The following is a 24021-nucleotide window of genomic DNA, read 5'->3' on the forward strand; positions in this document are numbered from 1 at the left end:
TCTTTTTCTTTTGTCTGAGACATGCTATCACTATCTGGCCAGCCCAGAATTCACTATGTAGACCAGGCTGGCCTCATGATCCTAGAGAGCCATCTGCCTCTGCCTTCCTAGTGCTAGGATCAAGGTGTGTGCCACCAGGCCCCACTTAAGTTTGTTATTTCTCATGTTAGACAAGTTTTCTTGTGAGGTTTTCACTACGGGAATAAATTTAAAAGTCACAGATTATTATTATTATGGGAGTAAATTTAAAAGTCACAAAAGAAACAGAACCATTTTTTTCTTTTGCTCATTGGAAAAACAAGGAACTTGCTTTCTTGTTTTTGTTTGGTTTTTTCTTTCTTTTTTTTTTTTTTTTTTTTGGTTCTTTTTTTCGGAGCTGGGGACCGAACCCAGGGCCTTGCGCTTCCTAGGCAAGCGCTCTACCACTGAGCTAAATCCCCAGCCCCTTGTTTTTAAATTCAGAAGTATAACTTAGATTATTTTACTTCCTAAAAAAATTATTGATTTACTTATTTTGAGGCAAGATTTCTCTGTTGCCCCGGGAAGCTTTAAACTCAGTAATCCCCCTGCCTTAGCCTCCTAAGTGCTGGTATTACAAACATATGCTATCATTCTTGGCTTAAAGATGTGTTTTAATTGATAAATACATGCATGTATTTAGAAGGTACATCGGGACCTGCTGATAGAATGATCTTACCAAGCTAACTAACATACTTGTTACTTCATAAACCTGTTTATTGGCAGTGGCAATCTTTGAAATCTCTTTGGGAGCTTCCAGAGAATGTTATTGTCAACCATGGCCACTGTGCTGTACCTCACGGTGTACCTCAGAATGCTACGTCTCACAACCGACTCTTCCTCACCAGACTAGGTGTCCTTAATTAACTGCTCATTGCTCCCCGAGCTCCCAGCTTCTGGTGAGTTTCTACTCTCTGAGTATGAAACTCTTATACTTACTACACATAGGGGAGGCTGTGGGTGACCTTTCCTTCTGTGCTGGACTTATTCCACTTAGCGTGGCTTCCTCCCCGGACTGACTGTTCATGTTGTTGCAAATGGCATCGTTTTCAAAAAGATAACGTGTGGTTACCGGAATGTGCTCATAAAACGGAAGTTACAGACCTTGTCTTAAAAGATAAACGACTCTCCTACTAGAAGGGAAAAATACGAATGTCAACCACACTCTTGAATATTCGGTCATCCATGCCGGTAGCAAGATTTCTTGGCTTAATGGAGGTAATCATCTTAGACATGTGCAGACTGTCACTGATGATATTGCTTATTATGTGATGTTTTCTGGGTGTGATTTGAATAATTATGGCACTGGACTGAAGGTCCATTGATTCAAAATGGGACCCAGACAATAGGAATTCCTGTTAAACATACGCTGACCTCTTTCTTGTGCTTCTGTTTTTAAAACTGTTTGCAAAGCCACTTGAATATTTAGATGGAATGTTTTCATGAATTTGATTTTTTTTTTCCCTTTGTTTCAGATTTAGTGGAGTTTAATTTGGGTAGTCCCAAGAACGTTGGTCCCTTCCTTGCAGTGGATCAGAAACACGACATCTTGCTCAAATACCGCTGTCATGGTCCACCCATCCGCTTCACGAGCGTCTTCAGTAATGACCTCCATTATGTGGCGAATGAACTGAACAGGATCGTGGGAGGGAAGAACACAGTGGTGGCCATAGCAGTATGGTCTCACTTTAGTACATTCCCCTTGGAAGTCTATATCCGGAGGCTCAGGAACATCAGACGGGCAGTGGTCCAACTCCTGGATCGAAGTCCTAAGACTGTGATTGTTGTCCGGACAGGCAATGCCCAAGAGCTGGGGCCTGAGGTGAGCCTTTACAACAGCGACTGGTACAACTTTCAACTGGACACTGTGCTTCGCAGGATGTTTTCAGGGGTTGGAGTCTACCTTGTGGATGCCTGGGAGATGACCTTGGCTCATCATCTGCCCCACAAGCTGCATCCAGAGGAAGTGATTGTGAAGAACCAGCTGGACATGTTCTTATCTTATGTATGCCCCTCGGAGACATAGCTACCCTCAAGTGCGCCAGAGCAATCGCGTCCAGTGACCTTTCCACTTGATCTGCAGCATCGACGATTTGTGATTGAGTCCCTTGTGAGAAGGAAACTGTCAACTTGTCTTGACATTTTAGAGCTGTACTTTGCATAGTGACTTGTGATGAACGTAGGCAGTGTAGGCTGCATTTGTATCTACCTACCTATAGGATTCTTCCGTCTCGACTTAGACATTGTAGAGCTCTAACCTACCACATCTACACACTGTATCGCCCTTGTAACCAAAGATGCTAACGAGTGGGTAAGAACTAGCTTCTCCTGGGATGGAGATGGCTCTGCTGATGCCTATGAGAGTGTTTTGATGTAAACAGGAGGGGTCAATTTCGTTGGCTTTGTTTGCCACTTACCCAGTAAAGGACATTGAACACGTACGTCTTCATGAGAGGCACCAAGTTCCCTCACGAAAAGAGAGGGATTATTGCTAGAGGTTCCCTTCCACAGTGAAGACCGCCGTATCTCAGGAGTTTCTATTGACTTATTTATTTTTTTCTCAATTACTTGTAAAGGCCGATGTGTGTGGTCAGAGTTTTGTATGAGGATATTAACAATTTCCTGCTTTTATCTGGAAAGAAGCAAAATGAAAGGGCGTACAATCTCCACTTTGGATTGGTGTTGGCACTGGAGAAATATTTCTTACTTGATTCAGCTGAATTTTATGTGATAAATTCTTATACTAGAATTGCCACTTTTGGAAACAAATATGTACATAGAAGTTTATTTTTATGTTCTGAAGCTTGTGGGTTTTGAGAACTGACTTTTATGTAAAGAATGCTGCTGACTCTCATAAAATTGTAGGGTTTCTCCTCTCAGCAATTCCAAATGATTCTCTTTGCTTTTGGCTGTCATGAAATATATGCTGAAATCACACATGAAACCAGATCAGAAGTTAATAAAATTAGATATTAAAACCTTTGACAAGTATTTCTTGATTTGAGCACAAAGTATATATACACATTGTTTCGTGCTGGCATGTAAGAAGTCACTATTTAGCTATCTGCTATTCCTTCTGACTTTTTGAACTGTGGGTCAAGCCTTGTGCATGCTGGGAAGTGGCTCTACCAGCGTTACATTTCTAGCTTATTTCTGGATACTCAAAAAGAACAGGATAGGTCATTTTATTGGACTTTGTCTTATTAATATCAAATGTTTTTAAATTAAATATAAGATCATTTAATAAATATTTTTTTACTTTATGAGAGGTTATAATATACTTTTGCTGTCCCTGAACAGACCTGTATAAATACTGGGCTGGCTTGGGAAAGGAAGACAGATGCTAAAGCAAGAAAAAATAGGCATCCTTCAGAAATGGATGATTTGGTTTCTTAATGCAAAGGACTTAAGTTATTCCTTCCCTACCCATTTTAACTTATAAAATAAAGGCTAGAGCCAGTGATTGGGCAATGGAAAGGAAAGGTGGAGCTAAAAGTTTTAGAGAAAGAGGAAGAAAAAGGAGGAGGGGGAGATGAGGAGAGGAAGGAGAGAAAGGAAGACTGAAGGGGAGGAGGAGGTGGAAGGAAAATGGGACACGAAAAGGAAAACAGAATCATGAGGCCTGGAGAAAGGGCAAGTTATGAGGGACCTCATAGCTGGGGAGTAGTGCAGTGGTAGATCTGCCCAATGTAGGAGCGCAGCTTGTATTCATATTAATTGAGTTGTGTTTTCATTGCATGGGCATATTTGGGTTGCAGATTTACTGCAACACAAAATCCTCCCAAATCTAAAGCTTTTTGAATACTTGACATCAGAAGTAGAAAAGTTTCACCTGATGATGAGCTCAAACGACAGCTGTGAGGTCAGGAGATGGCTCAGAGTTCAGAGTGCTTGCCGACTTTACAGAGGACTAAGTCTGAGTCCCAGTCCCTAAGCCAAGTGACTTACAAACCACCAGTAACTAACACTCCAGATGAATCCATACAATGTACCTGCTCTCATGTGGCATTCACTCACGCTCACACACACATGCACACACACACACACACACACACACACACACACACACACACACACACACACACACACACACAGAATAAAAAGTCAGGTGTAGCATATGCTTTTAATCCCGGGACTTGGGAGTTAGAGGCAGGCAGATCTCTGAGGACTTAAGGCCAGCCTTGTTTATGTAGTTCTATACTAACCAAGAGTTACTTGGTGAGACACTGTCTCCAAAACAAAGCAAAACACCCAAATGCATACAATAAGGATAAAAAAAATCATAAAAATAATTTTAGAAGCCAGACATACTAAATGCTATATAGAATTTTCTTCAGGTTATATATGTAAGGTATACATTTCCTTACTTAGGCTTGTTATGTATTAATGAGATATACATAATATGTGTATGTGAATACATATACACACCATATATATTTATTTATATTTATATACACACAAGTATTCCCAAATCTAAAATAATTAAAATTTAACAGTTCTGATCTCATGAACTTCAGATAAGGACCTCTCAACCTTATGAAAAATGTAGGTGAGTTAGTAGTCCCATATACTTGTGAATGTCAGCATGTCAGATAAAAATGTTTAAATACATATTTCTCATAATAAAAGGGAGTCATAATTTTAAAAAGCTACACAGGTTTAAGTAGCCAAGTACAATGAACAGTAGAATTTTGATAGGCTTTCTTTCTGGTTTTCTTTTAACCATATACAATCAATCCTTTTTATCTCTAGGTTCCATATCACTGGCTTCAGCCAACTTCAGATAAAAAACATTTGGGAAAATATCGCATCTGTACTAAACGTGTACAGACGTTTTATGTCACTCTCTATGTAATAATAAAGTGTAACATCTAGTTACTAACATTTCCATATTATCAAGTATGGTAAGTAGCTTAGAAATGATTTAAGGTATATGGGAGGGTTGCTTATTATACACAAATAATATGCCATTTTTCTATAATGGAGTTGAGCACCCACAGATTCTAATATAATTAGTCCTAGCACCCAAATTGATGGGGTTAGAATCACAGAGGACATGCAATTTGGGCCTTTAAAAAATTTAACTTACAGTCTAAATATTTTTATATGTTAAATAGCCTTAGTAATTATAATGGTCTGCCTAAAATTGTATATCTAGTAACATTTTTACTATATCAATTGTTCATTATGGTTGGATGTTTGGGCTTGCAGCAAAATATTAAAATTGGCTTATACACATTTTTGTTGAAATGAAATATGAATGTGTAGGGCTGGAGAAATGGGACAGCAGTTAGGAGAAGTTGCTGCTCTTGCAGAGGGGTTCAATTCTCAGCACGACATGACACATTATATATATATTATTATAATATATAATAATGTATATGTTACTGAGCTGCAATGATTGATTTCCTATTGCATTGTGACAGGAAAAGCCCATAATAAGAACATTCTGTGGGAATTATACTCCCTACATGTTATCCTATTAAAAACAACCTTTCTGGGAGTTGGAGAAACGGCTTAGCAGTTAAGAGTGTGTGCTGCTCTTGGAGAGGGTCCAACGTGTAGTTCTCAGCATTGCTGCCAGGAGCCTCACAGATGCCTGTGGTTCCAGCTCCAGGATGTCTAGTCCCTCTCCACTGGCCTCTGTGGACACCAGCACTCACTTGCACATACACTTCACATGTATACATGAACTTAAAAATAATTTAGCATATATAGAACAGACTTCATGTTTCCAATGTATGTGATCCATTTAACATTCAGAAAAAAATGCCATATATACGATCATATATATACATATATATGATTTTATATATATACGAATGAATATATGTGTGTGTGTGTGTGTGTGTGTGTGTGTATGCGCCACTTGACAGATTTTCCTGACTAGAGATAAGTTTCAGATTGAGAAATCAGAGTCCTTGGCAAGAACAAATATGGTAAGCCTTTACATGTTCATGTGATACAAGAAAAAGTGAGTCTCCTGGATTGAACCGACAACCTGGGAGCCTGCATGGCACTAATTCTCTGCATATATGTTACAGTTGTGTAGCTTGGCCTTCATGTGGGACCCCTAGCAGTGGGTGCAAGAGCTGTCTGTGACTCTGTTACCTGCTTTTGGGGCCCTTTCCTCCTACTGGGTTGCCCCCTCCAGCGTCAGTAGGAGAGGTGCCCAGTGTTACTGCAGCTTGAGAAGCCATGACTGGTTGAAATCCATGCGGGACCTGCCCTTTTCTGAAGAGAAATTGAGGAGGAGTGGGTGGGGTGAGGGTGAGGGGCCGAGGAGGAGAGGAGGGAGGGGAAATTGCTTCTGTCAAAAACAAAACGAAGTGAGTCCTGTGTTTCTGGACTCAGATGAAGAGAATGACACTCACAGAGAGGGACAGGGAAAGAGACCCGCGAGGGACCGGTCTCCTCCACAGCTGGGGAAGATTTAGGGCTATTCTACAGTTCAGGTTTAGTGCACTCAGGACAGCTGCGACATGGGCGGGCAATAAACACGGTTTTGGATTGCTGTTTCTTTCAAAGCAGGTGGGTAGTACCCGAGTGCTGGGGGCACCTGGGAATCCTGGGGTAGATGGCCGGTGGTGGAGGACCAGAGAGCGGTTGAGGTAGAAGTTTAAGACATAGAAACTAGGGGAGCCAAAAATGTGCATCATCAGTTGAGTTTTTAACCCATTCTTTCAAATGCACTTACCTTTACAATTTTATAATATTTTTTCTTAAATGGCATTTTAGCAGAAGGAAGGCGCTTTTGCGTTCTCAGAGAAGGGACGCTACTTTGAGCTGCGGAGGCACTAACAATGGACACCCAGAAAGATGCTCAACCACCAAAGCACCGAAAATGAAATAAAATCCGGAGATCCAATCAGATGCAGAGAATGTGGATACAGAATAATGTACAAGAAAAGGACTAAAAGATTGGTGGTTTTTGATGCTCGAGGAAATGGGGGAGTTCAGGAGTGTCTTCATTCATACATTTGCCTCATTGATGTTTCTCTTTAATGTATAGCATTTAACTTAGGTTACTTAATGACTACAACTGTATACTGATCCCTTCATTTGAGAAATGCAATTGTATTTTAGTACTTTGTATAAAGGAAATTTTGGTTCAACATATGAATTTATTATTCTTGTCATTCCTCACACAATGAAGATTAAAAGTGCCCCCCACCCACTGCCACTGCCAAAATGGCATTTTAAATACGGATTTTTGTGGGCTTCTCTGAGAAAGAACTGGCAGAAGCTCATTTTACCTTTTAAAATATGCTAACCGAGATGCATTACACCCATACAGAATTTTCTTTTTATTATTTATTTTTAATCAAACGAGGGGTAGTCAGGTCTCTTGAGCTTTAGGGATCTGAACTGATGATGTAGACGAACTTAACATTCTTGCTGCCCCAATAGGACAGGGGGGATGTTTCCTACGTAATCACAAAACTAGACTGTAACAACGAATGCCTGGAGATGATGAAAGAAAAGAAGAAAACGGTTTTGAAATCACTGTAATGAGGGTTCCAAAACTGAGCAGCGAAACTGGATGCTGTCAGGAGAAACCCCTTCAGTGTTGTGCAATGGCTCGCCAGCAGTTAGGACCGCTTCCCCATCACCTGTGCCAGCGGACATCCAGCTAATGAGCCCTGCATCATTTATGGTACAAATTAGGAACACACAACAGAGATGCCGCTTTCTGACTGCCATGCTCGCCAAACTCAACTGGGGGAAGTAATCCTCCAGACCGTTCCGTTTGCACGTCTAGGAAGCCACAGTGAAAACACAAAATTCGTGGAGGCGACTCTAACCAGGAAGCCTAATCCCCTAGATTCCCGGGACACTGGGGCAGGCGTCCTAAAAACAGCTTTGTGGGGCTTCAGTCCTCCGTGCGGTTCCAGTCCGGGTCTTGGGGATCGCCCTCGCGGGGAATGTCCGGGACTCCGGTCGGTATCTTTTTGGCCTGGGAATTTCCAGCGTGTGGAAAAAGTCCACAAACTTAGTCCTCACTGCCCGCCTCGCCTCCTCCGGCCCTTCTCGGTGCCCACGCACCCCCCGATCGAACCCGAGGATGAGCATAGGGTGTATTTTAGGCGTGCTGGGCTTCCCCGCCCCCCTCTGCCCACTTAGCTGGCAAGAAGAAAGCCAGCACTATAAAGGAGGCCAGGGCCAAGGACTGGCCTCCTCTTGCCACGAGGTCAGACGGCGAGCTCTAGAGAAAGGCTGCTTAACTGTTCTTTATCATGTAACCTCAAAAGGAAACCCATCAGTCTTCTGATGCTCTCACGTACTTGGGGGCATTATCGCTGCTTACAGCTGGAAACAGTTGATTTGCTTTTACGTATTTGTGTGACTTGAATCTTCAAATACAAAGGTATACTTTTATTATTTGATATTCAATATGAAAAGCTATCTAAAGAACTAAGCTGTCCTCAACCGGTTCCTTTCACCTGTTCCTTCCTTGGGAGCTAGATGTCTGCTGTTTATAAAGTAGTAACGTTTGCTTTGTGGCAAAATATTGTGGGGACAGTGGTGACTTTGAATATCTAATGTATGAATTTATCTTAAGCTGGTGATGAAAATGGTGGTACCCTAAGGTAATTTCCCAGGACGTTTGGTGGGTGGGTTTAAAGGTATACTTTCTCATAAAGGTAAACAGGCAACTATATTTTTTGTTTTGTGGTGTGTGTGTGTGTGTGTGTGTGTGTGTGTGTGTGTGTGTGTGTGTGTTTTGTTGTTGTTGTTGTTTTTTTTTTTTTTTTGTGAGTCAAGGTTTCTCTATGTAACCTTGGCTGTCCTGGAACTCACTCTGTAGATCAGGCTGGCTCTGAACTCATATACCCTCCTGCTTCTGCCTCCTGAGTGCTGGAATTAAAGGCATGTGTGGCCACACTTGGCTTTATGAAACGGCATCTTTATGGGGAAATATATCTTGAGTAGACTGATATGTTTTGTAGCATACCCTAGATAATTCTCACATTACCTCTATAAAACTAAAATTTATGAATGGCCATTTTATGAATGAGGGAAACTGTTGGTCTGATGGCTTGACAGAACCTACAGGTTCATAACCTGAAATGTTTAAAAGATTTGTCCACGTGAAAGCATGTTTCTAGATGGATTAGAAGATCTCTATGCAGGCCTTAGTGAACTGACTGTATCAGGCAAAGGGGCTGGCCCAAAGAGGATGTGGCATTTACTATGTAAATTTTAAACACTTGGCAATATACTCTTAATTTGAATCTGGTCTCTAAAAAATAAGTACCTAGTTGGGTGGAATTTTTTGTTGTTGTTGTTGTTTGTTTGTTTGTTTCTCTTAATTCAATGGTTCCCAACCTGTGGGTGGCAACTCCTTTGGAGAGGTTGGACGACCCTATCACAGGGGTCACATATCAGATATCTAGCATATCAGATATTTACATTATGATTCATAACAGTGACAAAATTACAGTTATGGAGTAGCAACAGAAGCAATTTTATAGTTCAGGGTGATCACACATGAGGAAGGGTATTAAAGGGTCACAGCATTGGGAGAGTTGAGAACCACTGTTGGACAATAGATTGTTTGGATAACAAAAAGGAAAAGCATCCCAGGCCCATTCACTACTGTAGTTATCCCTGGTACAGAAAGCTTAAGCAGCATGTCACATAAACTTTTTTTTAATTTGGCTTGAGAATAATACAATGTGATTTCTATTCCCTCCAGCATCTCTCTAACGCTTTTCAGTTTAAAGACACAGCTGGGCAGGGTACAGGTGAAGGGACAGAAGTCAATCTAAGATGAGTCCCTGTAGGAAGTCAGTGCACAACACAGACTGTGATTGTGTACTTGGTGACGTTCTGCCTAGGTTACAGGTAGGGCCAGGGCCAGCATAACTGCTATTAAGATACTGACCATTTTGGCTTATGAAGGAAGGAAGGGGGGACAAACCTGCCCCTTTTTTCTTTGTCCTGAAAAAGATCCCGTTCTCAGAACCCAGAAAGTAACTTTCCTAAGAGCTTCAGTCTCCTTGGAAGATGATCTCCAGGAAGGCTCTCTGATTGTTCAGAGATCACCTACAAATCACTCCCGAAGACTGTTTCCTTTTGGTTACTGACTGACACTGATCTGTGGCCTCTTGGTCTCTTGCCTTCAGCTTACCAAGAAGATCCTGAGGCCCATGCTGAACTTCACGTTTGATTGTGGCTTGATGCTGAAGTCCAGAGGGTGAGCGGGGGAATGTTTCTTAGTGGCATCCAAGCATTACTTCTGTCTTGGGTGGTATCATCAGTATGGGAAATGGGTGTTTTATTCAGAGAATTCTAAGGTTTGCATAGCTCTTAATTTAACTGAATTTTGGAGTTTACTTACAAGCAGATAATTGTGATTTATGAACTAAAATTTTTGGTGGGTTGGGGTTTTTTACAAAATAAATATATTGAATTTCCATTGTTTTCATGAGAGGAGGCCACGAACACATCTAAGAGGGGATTCCAGCCCTCAGCTGACTGACAGTTTCAGGATTATGAAATCTTTCACCGGCTCAGAGAGCATCATGTCTGAATGGGTGAAGAAACTCATTTGAGCTCACATCTGTGGTTTCTGATCAAAGCACTTTCTGTTCCTTCCGTTTGGAGCTGTGAGGCCCCCAAGTATGTCATGCAGCAAATACTGGACTTGAAATTAACATTCATAAACACTTGTCTTAGGGAACTGAACTTGCAAGAGCCCAGCTTTCCCTCCTATTACCATTTGGAGGACGGTGTACTCAGATTTCATGGACCCAGGAGAACTGAGCGGTTCAGAGTCCCCCAGATAGAATTAAATGGTAGAACCTAGATTTGCCACCAGGCCAGTCACACGAATGTGCCAGTGGGAGAGGCCATTTACATAAATGTGCCAATGGGACCGGGCAGCTTTTTCCCAAGGACTCTTCTACTTCTTGGTTGAGTCGTGGCTACCACCTACTCTCCGCTCGTAGTTAACTGATGTAGTTCTGCTTGCTAACCGGCATGATAATTCACATGTGAAGGCGACCACAGGGAAGTGCTTTATACCTCAGAGTGGAGCCTCAGGATTTGATAAGAGCTGGCCGTTTACTTTCTATGTCCTTTTTTGGAAACAGTAACAGAGATTATAGGAAGAGGTATCCTGTCACCAATCTCCTTTTGCCCCTCTCAGGACCTTTTCCTCCATGTTGGAAAGATAACCGTTGGGAGAACATTTCGTTTCCCTCTAGTACAGCACCCACTGCTGCTGTCTATGAGGGAGCCTCGGGTAAACCCACTCGCCTGTCTGCACCATCTCTGATGTTTCAGAGTGAGCTAATAGACTGGGTGATCTGTTTTCATGGGTAGCCTCCATGAGGCAATGTATAAGAACATGTACATATCTGCTCTCCGGGCCTTTTGTAGAAATGTCTCTTAGACTTTCCAGAAACGTCTCGTCTTGTAGACTCTTTCTAGCCTGCGTTTTCTACAGGCTCAGTGGTGTCACTTAGTGGGGGGAAATGAACGAGTCTACTTGGATAGCCAAAACACAGTGTATGGAGTAATTTACAACCACTCTCCTCCATCCCTCTGATTATTTTGGTTAAATTTGGTTTCTTGAATTTGCACCCCTGGAGAGGGGTTCAGTGCTTTAATTTGTGCATTTTTCCAAGTGGTAACATCACTCCGAAAGGGCAAATCTCATTTCTTTTTGTGACCTTTTTGGCCTTTTTGAGGGAGAAATCTTAAGCTATTACAATGCACAGCCTCCACGAGCCCTGCAAGCAGCCGTGACATTTGGATGCCCGTGCAGAACATCTGCAGTGTTAAATGAGGGGGTGCTTAGGAAAGGAATGTGTTAGAAACCCTCGATAGGGTATGCAAAAGTGCAAAAACAACAGCAGGATACCCCACTGTAAATGGTCTGTGCGCTCACTCAAGCGACATTCACAACTTTTCTCTGGTTGCTTGTCTCTTTGTCACAATCTTCTGTCTCCAACTTTGTCAAGTATTTTAAAAGTGTTGGCCATCAAGGAAGGAGTCACCTCTATTTTTCCCTCCACAAGAGAAGTTTTCTTGCAGTATACCTTTAAATATTTCAAAATACTTCAAAAACTAAGTTAAAATTATACGTGACATCAGAGTTGTGAGCTTTATGCCATGAGCCTGTGTAGACAAGTATCTGTTTAAGTCCTTGCTTTAAGTACTTTTGGCTGGATACCCAGAAACCAAATTGCCAGATCATACGGCAATTTCGTATATAACTTTTGAAGCTGATTTAAATGTTTATTATTGTCTGGGTGTGTGCATGCTACTGTGGAAGCCAGATGACCACTTTCAGAGAACAGTTCTCTCCCCTTTCACTGTGAGTTTTGGGCATTTGAACTCACTGAAGCAAGTGATTTACCTACAGGGCCATTTTGCTGGGCCTGTGTATAACTTTTTGAAGCTCTGACATATTAGTTTTCAAAGTGCCTATGCCGTGATCATTTTATTCTTTTATCTATTTAATTTTATTTATTTAATTTTATTAAATATTTATTAAATTTAATTTATTAATTTAAATTTTTATAACATACACACATATGGTTGTAGGTATATACTATATATATATATATAGTGTGTGTGTGTGTGTGTGTGTGTGTGTGTGTGTCTGAGTACACCCTGTAGGCTCTGGGGTCTCCTACCATGTGGGTTCTGGGGCTCCAACTAATGTCATTAGGCTTGGTGGCAAACACATTTGCTCACAGAGCCATCTTGCCAGCCCTGCCTATTTCTTCATAACTCATTTTGCAGTGTTTGGCTGGGGAGAGTGAATAAATAGTTATGTGCATCGTGAATGCAAGTCAACAATTGATAACTGAGTTGGGAATAGAGTGAGTGAGAATAGCACTGAGTGAGTCTGCATTCAGCACCACAGTGATCGGAGACCAAAAGCTTCCTTAACATCTCCCTACACTTTTGAAACAACTGTACCAATGAAAACCACTGGGGTAATGTGCTGGATTCCATATACACCGGGATCCTTTAAAACATTTGGACCCCTTGCCACCAGAATACCAACTTCAAAAGAAATCCTGGGAGGTTTCCCAGAGATTTAACGGGGTCAGAGCTACAGGGCAACTCATGGATGCAGTGCTAGGCCTATGTGTGGAGGTGAATGGAGAGAACCCAGAGGGTAGGAATTGGGTGTCTCTGACTTCACCCCACCTCCTTTCTTTAACCCCCATTTCCTCACCTGCACATTCACAATACAGAGGTGCTCCATGAGTTCTTCTTTCTCAGACACCACAGTGTGAGAAACACTGAAAATGGCTCACTATCTAGTTGGAATAGCTGTCAACAGCGAGCTCTTGGGAAAGCTATAATGGCCTTTTGCTTTTGACCACTGCTAAGGGCAGAGAAGGTTCAATATGAGGTGGGAGACAAGGGTTAGAGGAATCTGAAGATCCAATTTTGTGCCAGGCTGATGAACTGACTCTTGAAATCGTTAGTGTCATGTCAGATCAAACTTGATCGCAGAGGCAGATGGACCAGGGTCTTCCAACCTTGTCATCGCTGTGCCAAAGTTTGATAGTTCTTGAACAACCAAGGAGAACATTTTTGTTTGTTTACTTGTGGTGTTGAACAGAACCCAGCGTTAAGATAAGAGAGATTCTTACACGCAAGGCTAATTAAATATCTAGGGCACGGTGACAGATTACAGTTGGCTTGTAACCCAGGAGGTACCATGTGGTGGCAACATTCATGGGACACTTTCAATATGCTGCATTTGTTTGTCTAAGCTCCAAGGTTTATGGTAGCCCAAACTGTGTGTATATAAGGGAAGTGATTGAAGAAGACCCCCCCTCCACACAAATAAATGATTAGAGAGACAAAATATGAACTGAAAGTTTTGGAAAACATTTCTCCTGCTCAACTGCTGGACCGACTGATAGAATCCGGATTAAAGCAGTTCCAAAGCCTGCTTTCACATCCTCTAAGGTATGGCCCCATCATACCTACTGGTCCAGTTATGGATTCGGGTTCTCTTTAAAAATGTAAGTAGCCTTTTGTGAAGGATCCTGCGTAGGTGTGAGATGCCTTCTTGAAATTGGTGGGGCAGTGACTGCTCTGATCCTTGGCAGGGGACAGGTGAGATGCAGGCTAGAGGCGGAACACACTCCCCTGTTCTCCACCTGCCTTCCTTATTTCTGCCCATGATGTACCCTACACTGTCAGCCTTGCCGTGGCCCTACTTGTCCCTGCTGTGATGTTCAGTCCATTGTCAGCCCTGTGGATTGCACTTGTGATTCATTTCCCCGTAGAGCATCTTCTTTCCAACTCTGTGGGTCCCACTCCAGGCCACGACTCTGACTGCTACAGTGTCCCACTTGCCTACACGCACACAGCTGCTGCCTCTAATGCTCTCGCTTTGCTCAGAAGTCCCGAATGGCTTCCCCATGTCCCATCGCACCAACTTCCCACCGTTTCCATGGAGCCAAAGCTCTGAGCCTGACTTCAAGCTTGTCCCCTTTTTCGTAGGTTTCCTTCAAGTTGGGCTGGCGAGCCAGAGATGTCAGAATATTTAACTATCAAGTATCAAACACAGATTTGAAAAATAATAATAATGACAACTACCATCGTCGGTGTGCTAAACATATCATATATACTACCTCATTTAACCAATACACCGACCAAAAATAGTTAAATACATATTTTAAGGATGAGAAAAGTTGTCCAGGGGGCACAAGTAATAGTAGGTAGTTATTAAGTTTTTGGATGGGATTTGGACCAAAGTCTGCTTTTCTTGAAAACCCTATGATTTCAGGCAAAGGTTGAAAACTATTACAGGGGAGAATGTTAGCTTGGATAAAAGCTTGTAGCAAGAATCAATGTGCTGTTGTCTAATGTGTGTTATGAGGAGAGAAATATACTGGAATTGAGAATTAGCTGCCAAAGTTACAGTGAAGCATTCCCTGATTAAGCTGTTCAAACAAACAAACAAACAAACAAACAAACAAACAAACAAACAGAAATTTAGTGTTCCAGAGAAGGTCAGTTGGTAAAATGCTTGCTATATAACCCGAGTTTCATCTCCAGAATCCATGTTTAAAAAAATGCTGGGCATGGGGGTCATGTAATCCTGTCATGAGGAGGCAGGGACAGTGATCCCTGGGGCTTAATGGCCAGCCCAGCCTAGCCCACTCTATGAGCTGTAGGCCAAAGAAAGATCCTTTCTCAACACGGTACAACAGAACACAGCACAACACGACACAACACAACACAACACAAACCCAGGTGTATGGTGTCTGAGATATGACACTCAAAACGGATACTCTGGCCTCCACTCATACCTGCATGTATAGGTCCACTCATACATGTACACACACACAGACACAGACACAGACACACACACACACACACACACACACACACACACACAACCAACCAACCAACCAAACCCCATATTATTCCCACACTGTTCTGGGAACAGGAAGTCCAGAGTTAGGCCCAGCAAGTTTGACTTGTCCTGAGGCTTCTTCGCTCACTTTGCCATGGATCCTTCTCCATATTTGTGCACATGGCTCCTGCACAGGGCCTTTCTTTGTGCACATCACTGGTGCCTTTTAAGACGCTGTTTACGCTAATTGGATGCTAATTGGAATACAGCTCCTTTAGACCTTACTTTTCCTTATCTTATCTGTAAAGGCCTGTCTCCAACTATCATCTTATTTTTGAAGTCCTGGAGCATATGACATCAACACAGGAATGCTCTGGTGCTGGGATGGTAGGCAGTTCAGATTGTCATAGAATCGATGGCTGGTTTGATAGCCCCACCTTTCTGAGGATGCGGAATCAGGCTTAGGGATGATTGGTTTCATCTAGCAATGGGTCCAGCAGCTGAGCAGATCTGCCTTCCAAAACTTCCAGCTCCTTTTGTCTGTCTACTCATTTATTTGTGAGGACGGGTGTCTTCATCAATCACTTCTCTACCTTATATATTGACGGTTCAGTGGGGCTCACTCACTCACCCTGGAGCACACCAATTCAGCTAGATTGGCTAGTCAGAGAGCCCCAGGAGTCTTTGCCTCCTATGCTGGGATCCTAGACCTGTATGCCATACACTGATGCTTTACATGTGTGCCTGGTACCTGAACTCAGAACCTTATGCTTGCACAGGAATCAATTTAACCACTCACCCATCTCCACATCCTCTCTAGTTGCTATTATTATTAATAATTTTAAATTATTTATTTTTATTTATTGTGTGTATGCATGTGTGTGTAAGAGTGTTGGCATGTGTGTGCTATGGTGTATGTGTAAAGGTCAGAAGACAGCTTTTGAGGGTCTGCTCTTTCCTTTTATATGTGGGTCCCGAGACTGAACTCATGTCTTTGGGCTTGACAGTAAGTGCCTTTTTGCCCTTTGAGCCATTTCCTGAGTCGTCCAGCTGAACGAGTACAAAGGGGTGGATAGGGGCCACTTTGGAGAAGGAACTATTAAAACTTTCTTATGGTGAAACGAGGGAGAGAAAGCATCATGCCTTTAAGTTGTTTAGAAATTTCTGGAAAGGTAGGGTGTGTACGGTGAATGCATTTTGGACGAGCAGGTGCGTGCAGGCACACGCAGAGGCCAGAGTAGGACTTTAGGTATATTCCTTTTGATGTCTGCCGTTCATTCAGCCTTGAGTCAGGGTTTCTCAGTGAATCAGAACTTGCCATTTCTGCTGGGCTGGCTATTGACAGCTTTCAACATGCGCCGTCTTAACCTCCCAATGCCAGGGCTTAAGTGCTACGGATTTGCACTCAGGGTTTTGTACTTGCAAAAAAAAAAAAAAAAAAAAAAAAAAAAAAATCAAAACGAGGCCATCTCCATAGATCATGAAGATGGTCGTTTGATGGGTATATTGGTGCAAAGAGGAAAAATGAGTTGGATCATCTTTTTTTTCTTTCTTCTTTCCTTCCTTCCTTCTTTCTTTTGTATGCCTATATGTACATATTTGTGTGTGCATGCACATATGTGTGAGGTATGCATGTGTGTGCATATGGAAGCTTGAGCACAGGCTTGGGTTATTCTACTTGGTGCTGTCCATCTTTGTGTGTCTCTCTGTGTGTGGTCTGTACATGCATTCGTGTATGTGTGCACACGTATGTGTGCTACCGCACTTGACATTTCCTTACATATGTTCTAGAGAGTGGACTAAGTTCTTCCTGTCTATACCACTTGAGCTGTCTCCCATAGGTTAGACAGCTGTCAGTCACACTTGTGGCAGCACGGGATTGGGAGTTGGAGGGAAGATCAGCCTCAGCACCTGGAGGCTTGACTCAGGTCAGAGAGGAGCTTGTGGGTGATGTTTAAAGTTCAGGAAGAGTGAGATTTAAAAAACAACAACAACAACAACAACAACAACAGCAACAAAACCAGACCAAACCAGAAGTCTCAGGGGTCAACATGCTTTGTGTGGGAGTCAGTAGGAAGGCTTCCCTGCCCACCTGAAGCGGCCCTTCTGGCTTTCTTCACCTTACCGGATGCACGTCGGACCACTTGCCCTTCGTTGCTATGCAGCAGTTTGGTTGTTCTCCGTCTCGGCCGTGAATGTAAAGCCGTGAATGCAAGCACACAGACTGCATTTCTGTCCAGCACTGCCCAGCACGCCACCCGGAAGAGTGTCGCGATGGCTGTGCCTGCTCCTTAAGCACTTACTGCGTGAATCGATGACTACGTGAGCTTTTGTGACCGATAGAATTTAGATTGGTTTCAGTTGGTTATAGTCCAGATGCTGTCTTTTTGTTTCCTGCAGAAGGCTTTTGTTTGTTTTGTTTTGTTTTTAAAACAAATGCTGTTTGATAAATGAACACTGGCACAAATCAAAAAGACTCAGCTTGAAGCATTGGTCTTGTTTCTGCTTGCATTTCCCCGACGGATGCCTTCTTCCCCTTGACTAAAGATCACGGGTGTCCTCCTCGGCTACTGCGTTTCCTTCTAAGAAACTAGATGTGACTCTGTCTAAAAATTAGGGCATTTCTGCAGTCTGGTTACTCTGATTATCTGTTTATGTGTACGTTGTTGTTAGCTGTCAGTTTCGGGATTCTGTTAGCTCGCCTTTATTCGATACACTTGACTTAGACTCTTACCTCATTGTAGCTGTGTGGGAGCCAGAGTCCCATTTACAAATAACAAGTATGCCTGCCACCCTTGTCCACACGTTTCCTTCAGTAATGCTGCTGCTATGGATTGGGGCCATGGAGTTGTCCTAAAATACAACCGTAGGTTGGCCAGGCATTTAAAACAACTCCAGTCTCTGCTAAGGAACCGCACAAGGTACATCTAAGTCTACTTTTGAGTTCTCTTGTTATGACAGTCCTCCTCTCTCAGCAGTCTGAATGGTATAAATGACACTAGAATTATTGGATGAGGGAATTTAAATGAGGGTGCTTCAACAGATGGGGAATTCCTTTTTGTGGGGGAGGGGGAACTATTGAAATCAACTGGGGAATTATTCTAGGAGCCCCAGACCAGTGTGAAGAGGGTATGAGACACAGAGCACCCGTTGGTAAGAGTCATACAAGTCTGGAAACTTGGGGAAATGGCCAAGAGTCATTGATCAAGGATTCTGAGACTTTGGACATATGAAACTAAACAAAATCCAAAAGCCCAACAAAACCAAACCAAAACCCAAAACCTTGCTTTCATCCTTCCTTTTTTTTTTTTTTTTTGTTATCCCTTCTTTTCCCGGCCACCCCAGACTCTACTCTGTTTGTTGGGTTTCTCTGGAACTCTGTACTTTATTGGTTGATGTAGGTGGACAAAGAGGTTGCACTGCAGGTAATGGGACAGGCCTGTAAAATCTAGAATGAGATTCAGGAGCTGGAATTTGATGTGATGTTGGGATACAGGAAAGATGGAAGAATGTTGAGAGAAGCGCTGATTTGCTGACTCATCGCTGATTTGCTGACTCATCGCTGATTTGCTGACTCATTGCTGATTTGCTGACTCATCACTGATTGGTACATCTTCAGGAATCGTTCATTCTAAGTTTTTTAATGTATTAATTCAACAGTACAATATTTTAAATGGCATCCCGCTCCTTCTCAGTGCCAGTTTAGTGACACAAATGTGAAAGTGTTTGCATGTGTGTGCTATGCAGAGACAAGTTATGACTGACAGGTCATTCTGTGTGTAATCTATTCCTCCTTCTCTAGCTTCAGACACAGAGATACAGAGGTTTACTCTTAACTCACAATAAGTATAGAAATGACACGAGAATTAATATTTGTTCAGTTTCTAGAATATGTCCAGTATATTACCTGCACTTGATATGATCTCATATGACATTTAAAATTTGGTTTAAATTCTATTTTTTCTCAATTTTTAGGAGCATAAACCGAAATACTCAAAGATGAAGGGAGTTGCCCAAGGTCATATCACTGGAAATTGCTAGAATTGGGTTTGCATGTTTTATAGTCATAGCACAGAACCTCTAAGCGCCTCTGCTTAAATCAGAGGGTGGAATTTTTTTTTCCACAGTAGGTCAAATAGAAAGATTCGAGGTTTTAAGGGCCAAGAGAGAAGATGGAGGATATTATGTAAGTACTTAAACAGGCACTTAAAACGAATGATTAGAAAAGTGTAAAAACTATTTTTAGGTAGCATTTTGCACAAAGGGTTGGGTTTAGCTTAGAGCCTGTGGTCTCCAGTTTCTGACTCATGGTATACTGAAAATGTAAACAGACGCGGTTTTGGGGGAGGGGAGGTGATTGTTCCGCTGATCGTGATTAAGTCTGTATTAAACCCACATATCTCTGATAACAGAAAGCTCAGATTTTGTTGTTGACATCAGGGTTACGTTCTTTCCGACCATGGCTAAGAATGCTTGTATTTTATCTGCTAGCACAGGCTGTGGTTGGCAAGACCTTGTTAGCCGCCATTTTAGTCTTTGACCGTTGACTTTATTGACGTCACTTCTGTCTTTGACCATTTTTCCCATCCTTATGTACACTAGATAGAATGTAAATAACCTAACACAGTATTCAGTGTGTATGGACTTCCAGGAGGGATCACAACCACCACGGACAGTATCAGTATGAAAGTATAGATTATATTTTGTGGCTATCATTTTTAATTCTTTCTTTGGCGACGTCTATTTTGTACATGACCTATACTGGCTTCTTTTTTGGTTCCCAAACATTTCTGGAATTGCTGTTTTTAATGTGGCACACACAACTTCCTTATTTGTAGAAATTCAGAGTGAGTCTCTATTAAAAGCAAGGACAGCAACAAACCCCTCCCCCCAACCAAAACCTTCAAGTTTTAGATGCTGAATTAAGGGTGGTACATTAAAGGATATCCTTAGAAGCCTTTTAGAATTAAAATTCTGGCGCACGGGTATTCATGTCTTTATATAAGGCTCGGCTGAGAGATACACATTATCTGTATCTGAAAGGAAGTGAGGTTAAACGTGGCCCATCCTTCTAAACCGAGTAGTTGGGAGGCAGAGACACTAGAACTGCAGCCAGTTTGGACTTATCTCAGGGTATAGAGTGACTTCCAGGGCAGTCTCTGTTATGGAGTGAGACTGTGTACACCATCCCAACTTCACAAAAGGAGTCTTTGAATGTGCAATTTGTTTTTTTAATATTTATTTTTATTTTACACTTATGAGTGTTTTGTGTGTGTGTGTGTGTGTGTGTGTGTGTGTGTGTGTGTGTGTGTATGTATACCATGTGTGCCTGGTGCCCTTGGAGTCCAGAAGAGCATGTTCAGTCCCTTGGAATTGGAGTAACAGGTAGTCGTGCATTGTGAGTTGTGGGTTCTGGGAACTGAATCTGGACCCTCTGTAAGAAGAGCAAGCACTTTTAACCCAGGAATCTTACTTAGTTTGAGTCCTCGAATGTAAAGGTGTTGAAAAATTGATTGATATTTAAGTCATTCCAATCAACTTTTTTTTTTTCTTTTTTGAGACATTACTATGTACCTAAGGCTAGCCAAGATCTCACTATGTAGTCCAGGCTATGTAGTCTTGGACTCTAGGTCTTCCCACCTCTGCCTCCTAGGAGCACTGGTATTTCAAGTATGTATCACTTCGCTTTCAGGACTTTTTGTGTGAGTGTTTTTGGGAACTGAAGCCAAAGGCCTTTTTCACACTGGGCAAGTGCTCTCCCACTGAGCTAGCTACATTCCTAGATCCCAGCTAACTTTTGTTTTGATTCATTAAATCCATTGGTCTGGCTTGTACGGAATAGCTCTTTTACCCGTAGTTGAGTTTTGGTAATGTCTTGCATTGTTCATCTGGAACATAGAGTTAATCGAGTGTAGATTTTCTAATGCTTTATCATGGGTATAACGATACGCACACATATGTATATTTGTGAATAACATCACACTGGCCTCATCAAAGAAGTTTTTAAGTATTGGGAGGCTCTCCAACTCAGGAGATCTGCAGAGATCGCTTCAAATTCTACTTTTTCATTAAAAACCTTAAATTCTGTCTTTGTCATCAAATATTCTTCTTGATAGAGCAGATCTACTTTGAAATTAAAAAGAAATCAGAATATCCGGTTTGGCATTCACATGAAGTTGGTATTTTTGTGACAATGACTTACAGCCCAGTGTTTGATTAGCACCAATGGCAAGCCATACTGTTCACCACTTAAAGGCAATCACAGTACCTCAAGGTACCACAAACACCTTTGTATGTCTCTTCCTTTGCCACACAGAAAATTCATGTGGCCCATATTTCAGGGATCAGTATGAATAACATTTCAAAAGAACCATGATTCTTTTTTTTTATTGGATATTTTTTATTTACATTTCAAATGTTATTCCCTTCCCCGATTTCCTGTCCATATGCCCCCTATCCCATCCCTCTCCCCTTCTTCTATGAGGGTGTTCCCTTCCCCAAACACCCCCCTTTCCACCCCCTTTGACATTCCCCTACACTGGGGGCTCCAGCCTTGCCAGGACCAAGGGCTTCTCCTTCCTTTGGTGCCCAATAAGGCCATCCTCTGCTACATATGCAGCTGGAGCCATGGGTCTGTCCATGTGTCCACTTTGAGTAGTGGTTTAGTCCCTGGGAGCTCTGGTTGGTTGGTATTGTTGTAGAACCATGATTCTCTCTAGGACTTCCTTAAGTGAAACATAAGGTTTTTTTTTACCCCTAGCATTAAGTTGAGATTCAAAAAGCGAGTGTACATTTCAGATGTCTCAACACCGGTTGCATCTGTAGTCAGACATTCATGTGAGATACTGGGCTAATATCAGGTGAGTTCGACCGAATGGCAGGAACAGTCTGTAGAACTTTCTCAGGCAGAAGCAGAATTCTCCACAAGAGCTGTTTGCTGTTTGCTGAGCTGCCATGCCATTTGCAAGTGGCGGTATTGTCTTTTTTTTCTCCCCTGACTCCCTCCCCTTTCTGTCAGCAAATCAATGAGCAGACATTACTGCCTTCTTGCCCGCTCACTTCTGCCAATACAGTACAATAGCTCACCCTCTTAGACACCGGCGTCTCCATTTCAAATACGAAATGCTGTTCTAAACTATTTACAGTATTAAGGAAGTTCATTACACTTACACTCACAAAATTCGGTTCCATTTTTAGAACTCTGGATTACTGGTCTGATGATGGTGTTACAACATCACCGGTACCATAAAAACAGTTCGAACTGTTCTGTTGTATGAAACACAAGAAAGTAAATTATTAACGTCTGCACCGCCAGGGTGTCCTCAGGTCACTTTGGAAGAGGTTTCTCCTCTCCACGAGTCACAGAGCTTTATGATACATTATTTTCGTCTTTTCCTTTGTCCTTAGATGCAGATAGTGCATCTGAGCCTAAAGGTGACCGGTCTTCTCATCTTCATCTTTAAAACAGCGTCAGACCCACGTTAGACGAATGAGGATTTTAATCACTGTGACAATTCGTGTGTGTGTGTGTGTGTGTGTGTGTGTGTGTGTGTGTGTGTGTGTAATAGAACTAGAAAAGATCTGAAAGGAGGGTAGAGAGGTGGTGATGGATCAGAGGGTTAAAACCAACATTCTAGGAGAAGGTTATCTAACTAGTGGGGACAGGGGGCAGATAGTGGGGGAAGGAGGTGACTTGGAACAGAGTATGACAGAGAAAAGTGCCACAATGGCACCCATTGTTTTTGTATGCGAACTTAAAATTTAATCACAAAAACCGGAGGCAACATCACTCAAGGGCCTTTAATTGAAACAGTGTGAAGGAAGAACCACTGGGTGTCGCAGCCCTTGTGGGCGGGGCAGCCTGCTCCTTGTATAAGCCAGAAAAGGAGTGTTTGCACTAGTCACCTATGACCTTCCTGCAAAGGAGGGGTTGTAGTCACACCGATCACAACATTGTCCCTTCTGCAGCAGTCACAGCAGTCTCTCTCAGAGACCACTAGCAGGGGACATGCCTTCAACCTGGCCTGAGTGGGAAAGGTTCCGAGGGGAGGTCTGGTGCAGGCTGTCTGTTTGAGACAGTTCTGGCTAGAGGCTGCACCCTGAGAAGCTGTGTTTTAGAAGCACATGGCTGCAGCTGCCGGGTGGCTGTGTGGAGTGTTAGATGTCCGACGTTCTTTTCTCAAGGCTGCCTGAGCACAGCACCTGAGCCTAAACAGCCAACAGTTAGGGAATCAAATCCCCTCACTTCCCCATATTTGTTTATTTCCAGAAAACAAGCGGGTGTGCGAACTGTAAGACTTTATTGATATTAATTTTAGCTGTGCTTTTAATCACGCTCAGTACCTGCCTCAAGCCCTGTAGTGCTGTGGGCTGCCTGCGTACCTCCCCCCAACCCCCTCATGGGCCATGCTGGATCTGTGGATTCTGCCCAGCAGAGCAATTTACTTATGTAAATTTCCACCTTCCGCTTTGCAACTGTTTCTTCTTCTAGGCTAGGTTATTTTTCTTAGGCTATGGCAGTTCATTCTGACTGGCCACTAGGACTCCCCTCAGTCTCATCACCTCTAAAACGGTTTCCAGATTCGATTTTGCCTGCTTCAGATTCCTTCACATTCCTTCAGTGAGCATCAAAATTCTAGTATCTTCGCTGGCCCCTG

At 42.5% G+C, this 24021-nt stretch overlaps 2 protein-coding genes across 8 annotated transcripts in view; both read left to right on the forward strand.

The window, feature by feature from the left end:
* Window positions 1–3016, forward strand: part of Nxpe3 (neurexophilin and PC-esterase domain family, member 3) — a 51046-nt gene extending 48030 nt beyond the window's left edge. For 4 of the 6 annotated variants that reach the window (XM_087576886.1, NM_001433919.1, NM_001433918.1 and 1 more), the window contains 1 exon segment: window positions 1494–3001. In XM_087576886.1, coding sequence (XP_087433012.1) covers window positions 1494–2044 — 551 coding nt within the window. In that variant the 3' untranslated portion in view covers window positions 2045–3001. 6 annotated transcript variants of the gene reach the window in all.
* Window positions 3017–7933: 4917 nt separating this feature from the next.
* The window catches only part of Nfkbiz (NFKB inhibitor zeta), a 28100-nt gene continuing 12012 nt past the window's right edge, over window positions 7934–24021 (forward strand). Inside the window, exons 1-2 of one of the 2 annotated variants that reach the window (XM_087576308.1) lie at window positions 7934–8386; window positions 10149–10219. The gene's annotated coding sequence lies outside the window, so the exon portion shown is untranslated. 2 annotated transcript variants of the gene reach the window in all.

The sequence above is a fragment of the Rattus norvegicus genome, chromosome 11, assembly GCF_021556685.1.
Source record: "Rattus norvegicus strain SHRSP/BbbUtx chromosome 11, alternate assembly SHRSP_T2T, whole genome shotgun sequence".
In the NCBI taxonomy this organism is placed as follows: Eukaryota; Metazoa; Chordata; class Mammalia; order Rodentia; family Muridae; genus Rattus; species Rattus norvegicus.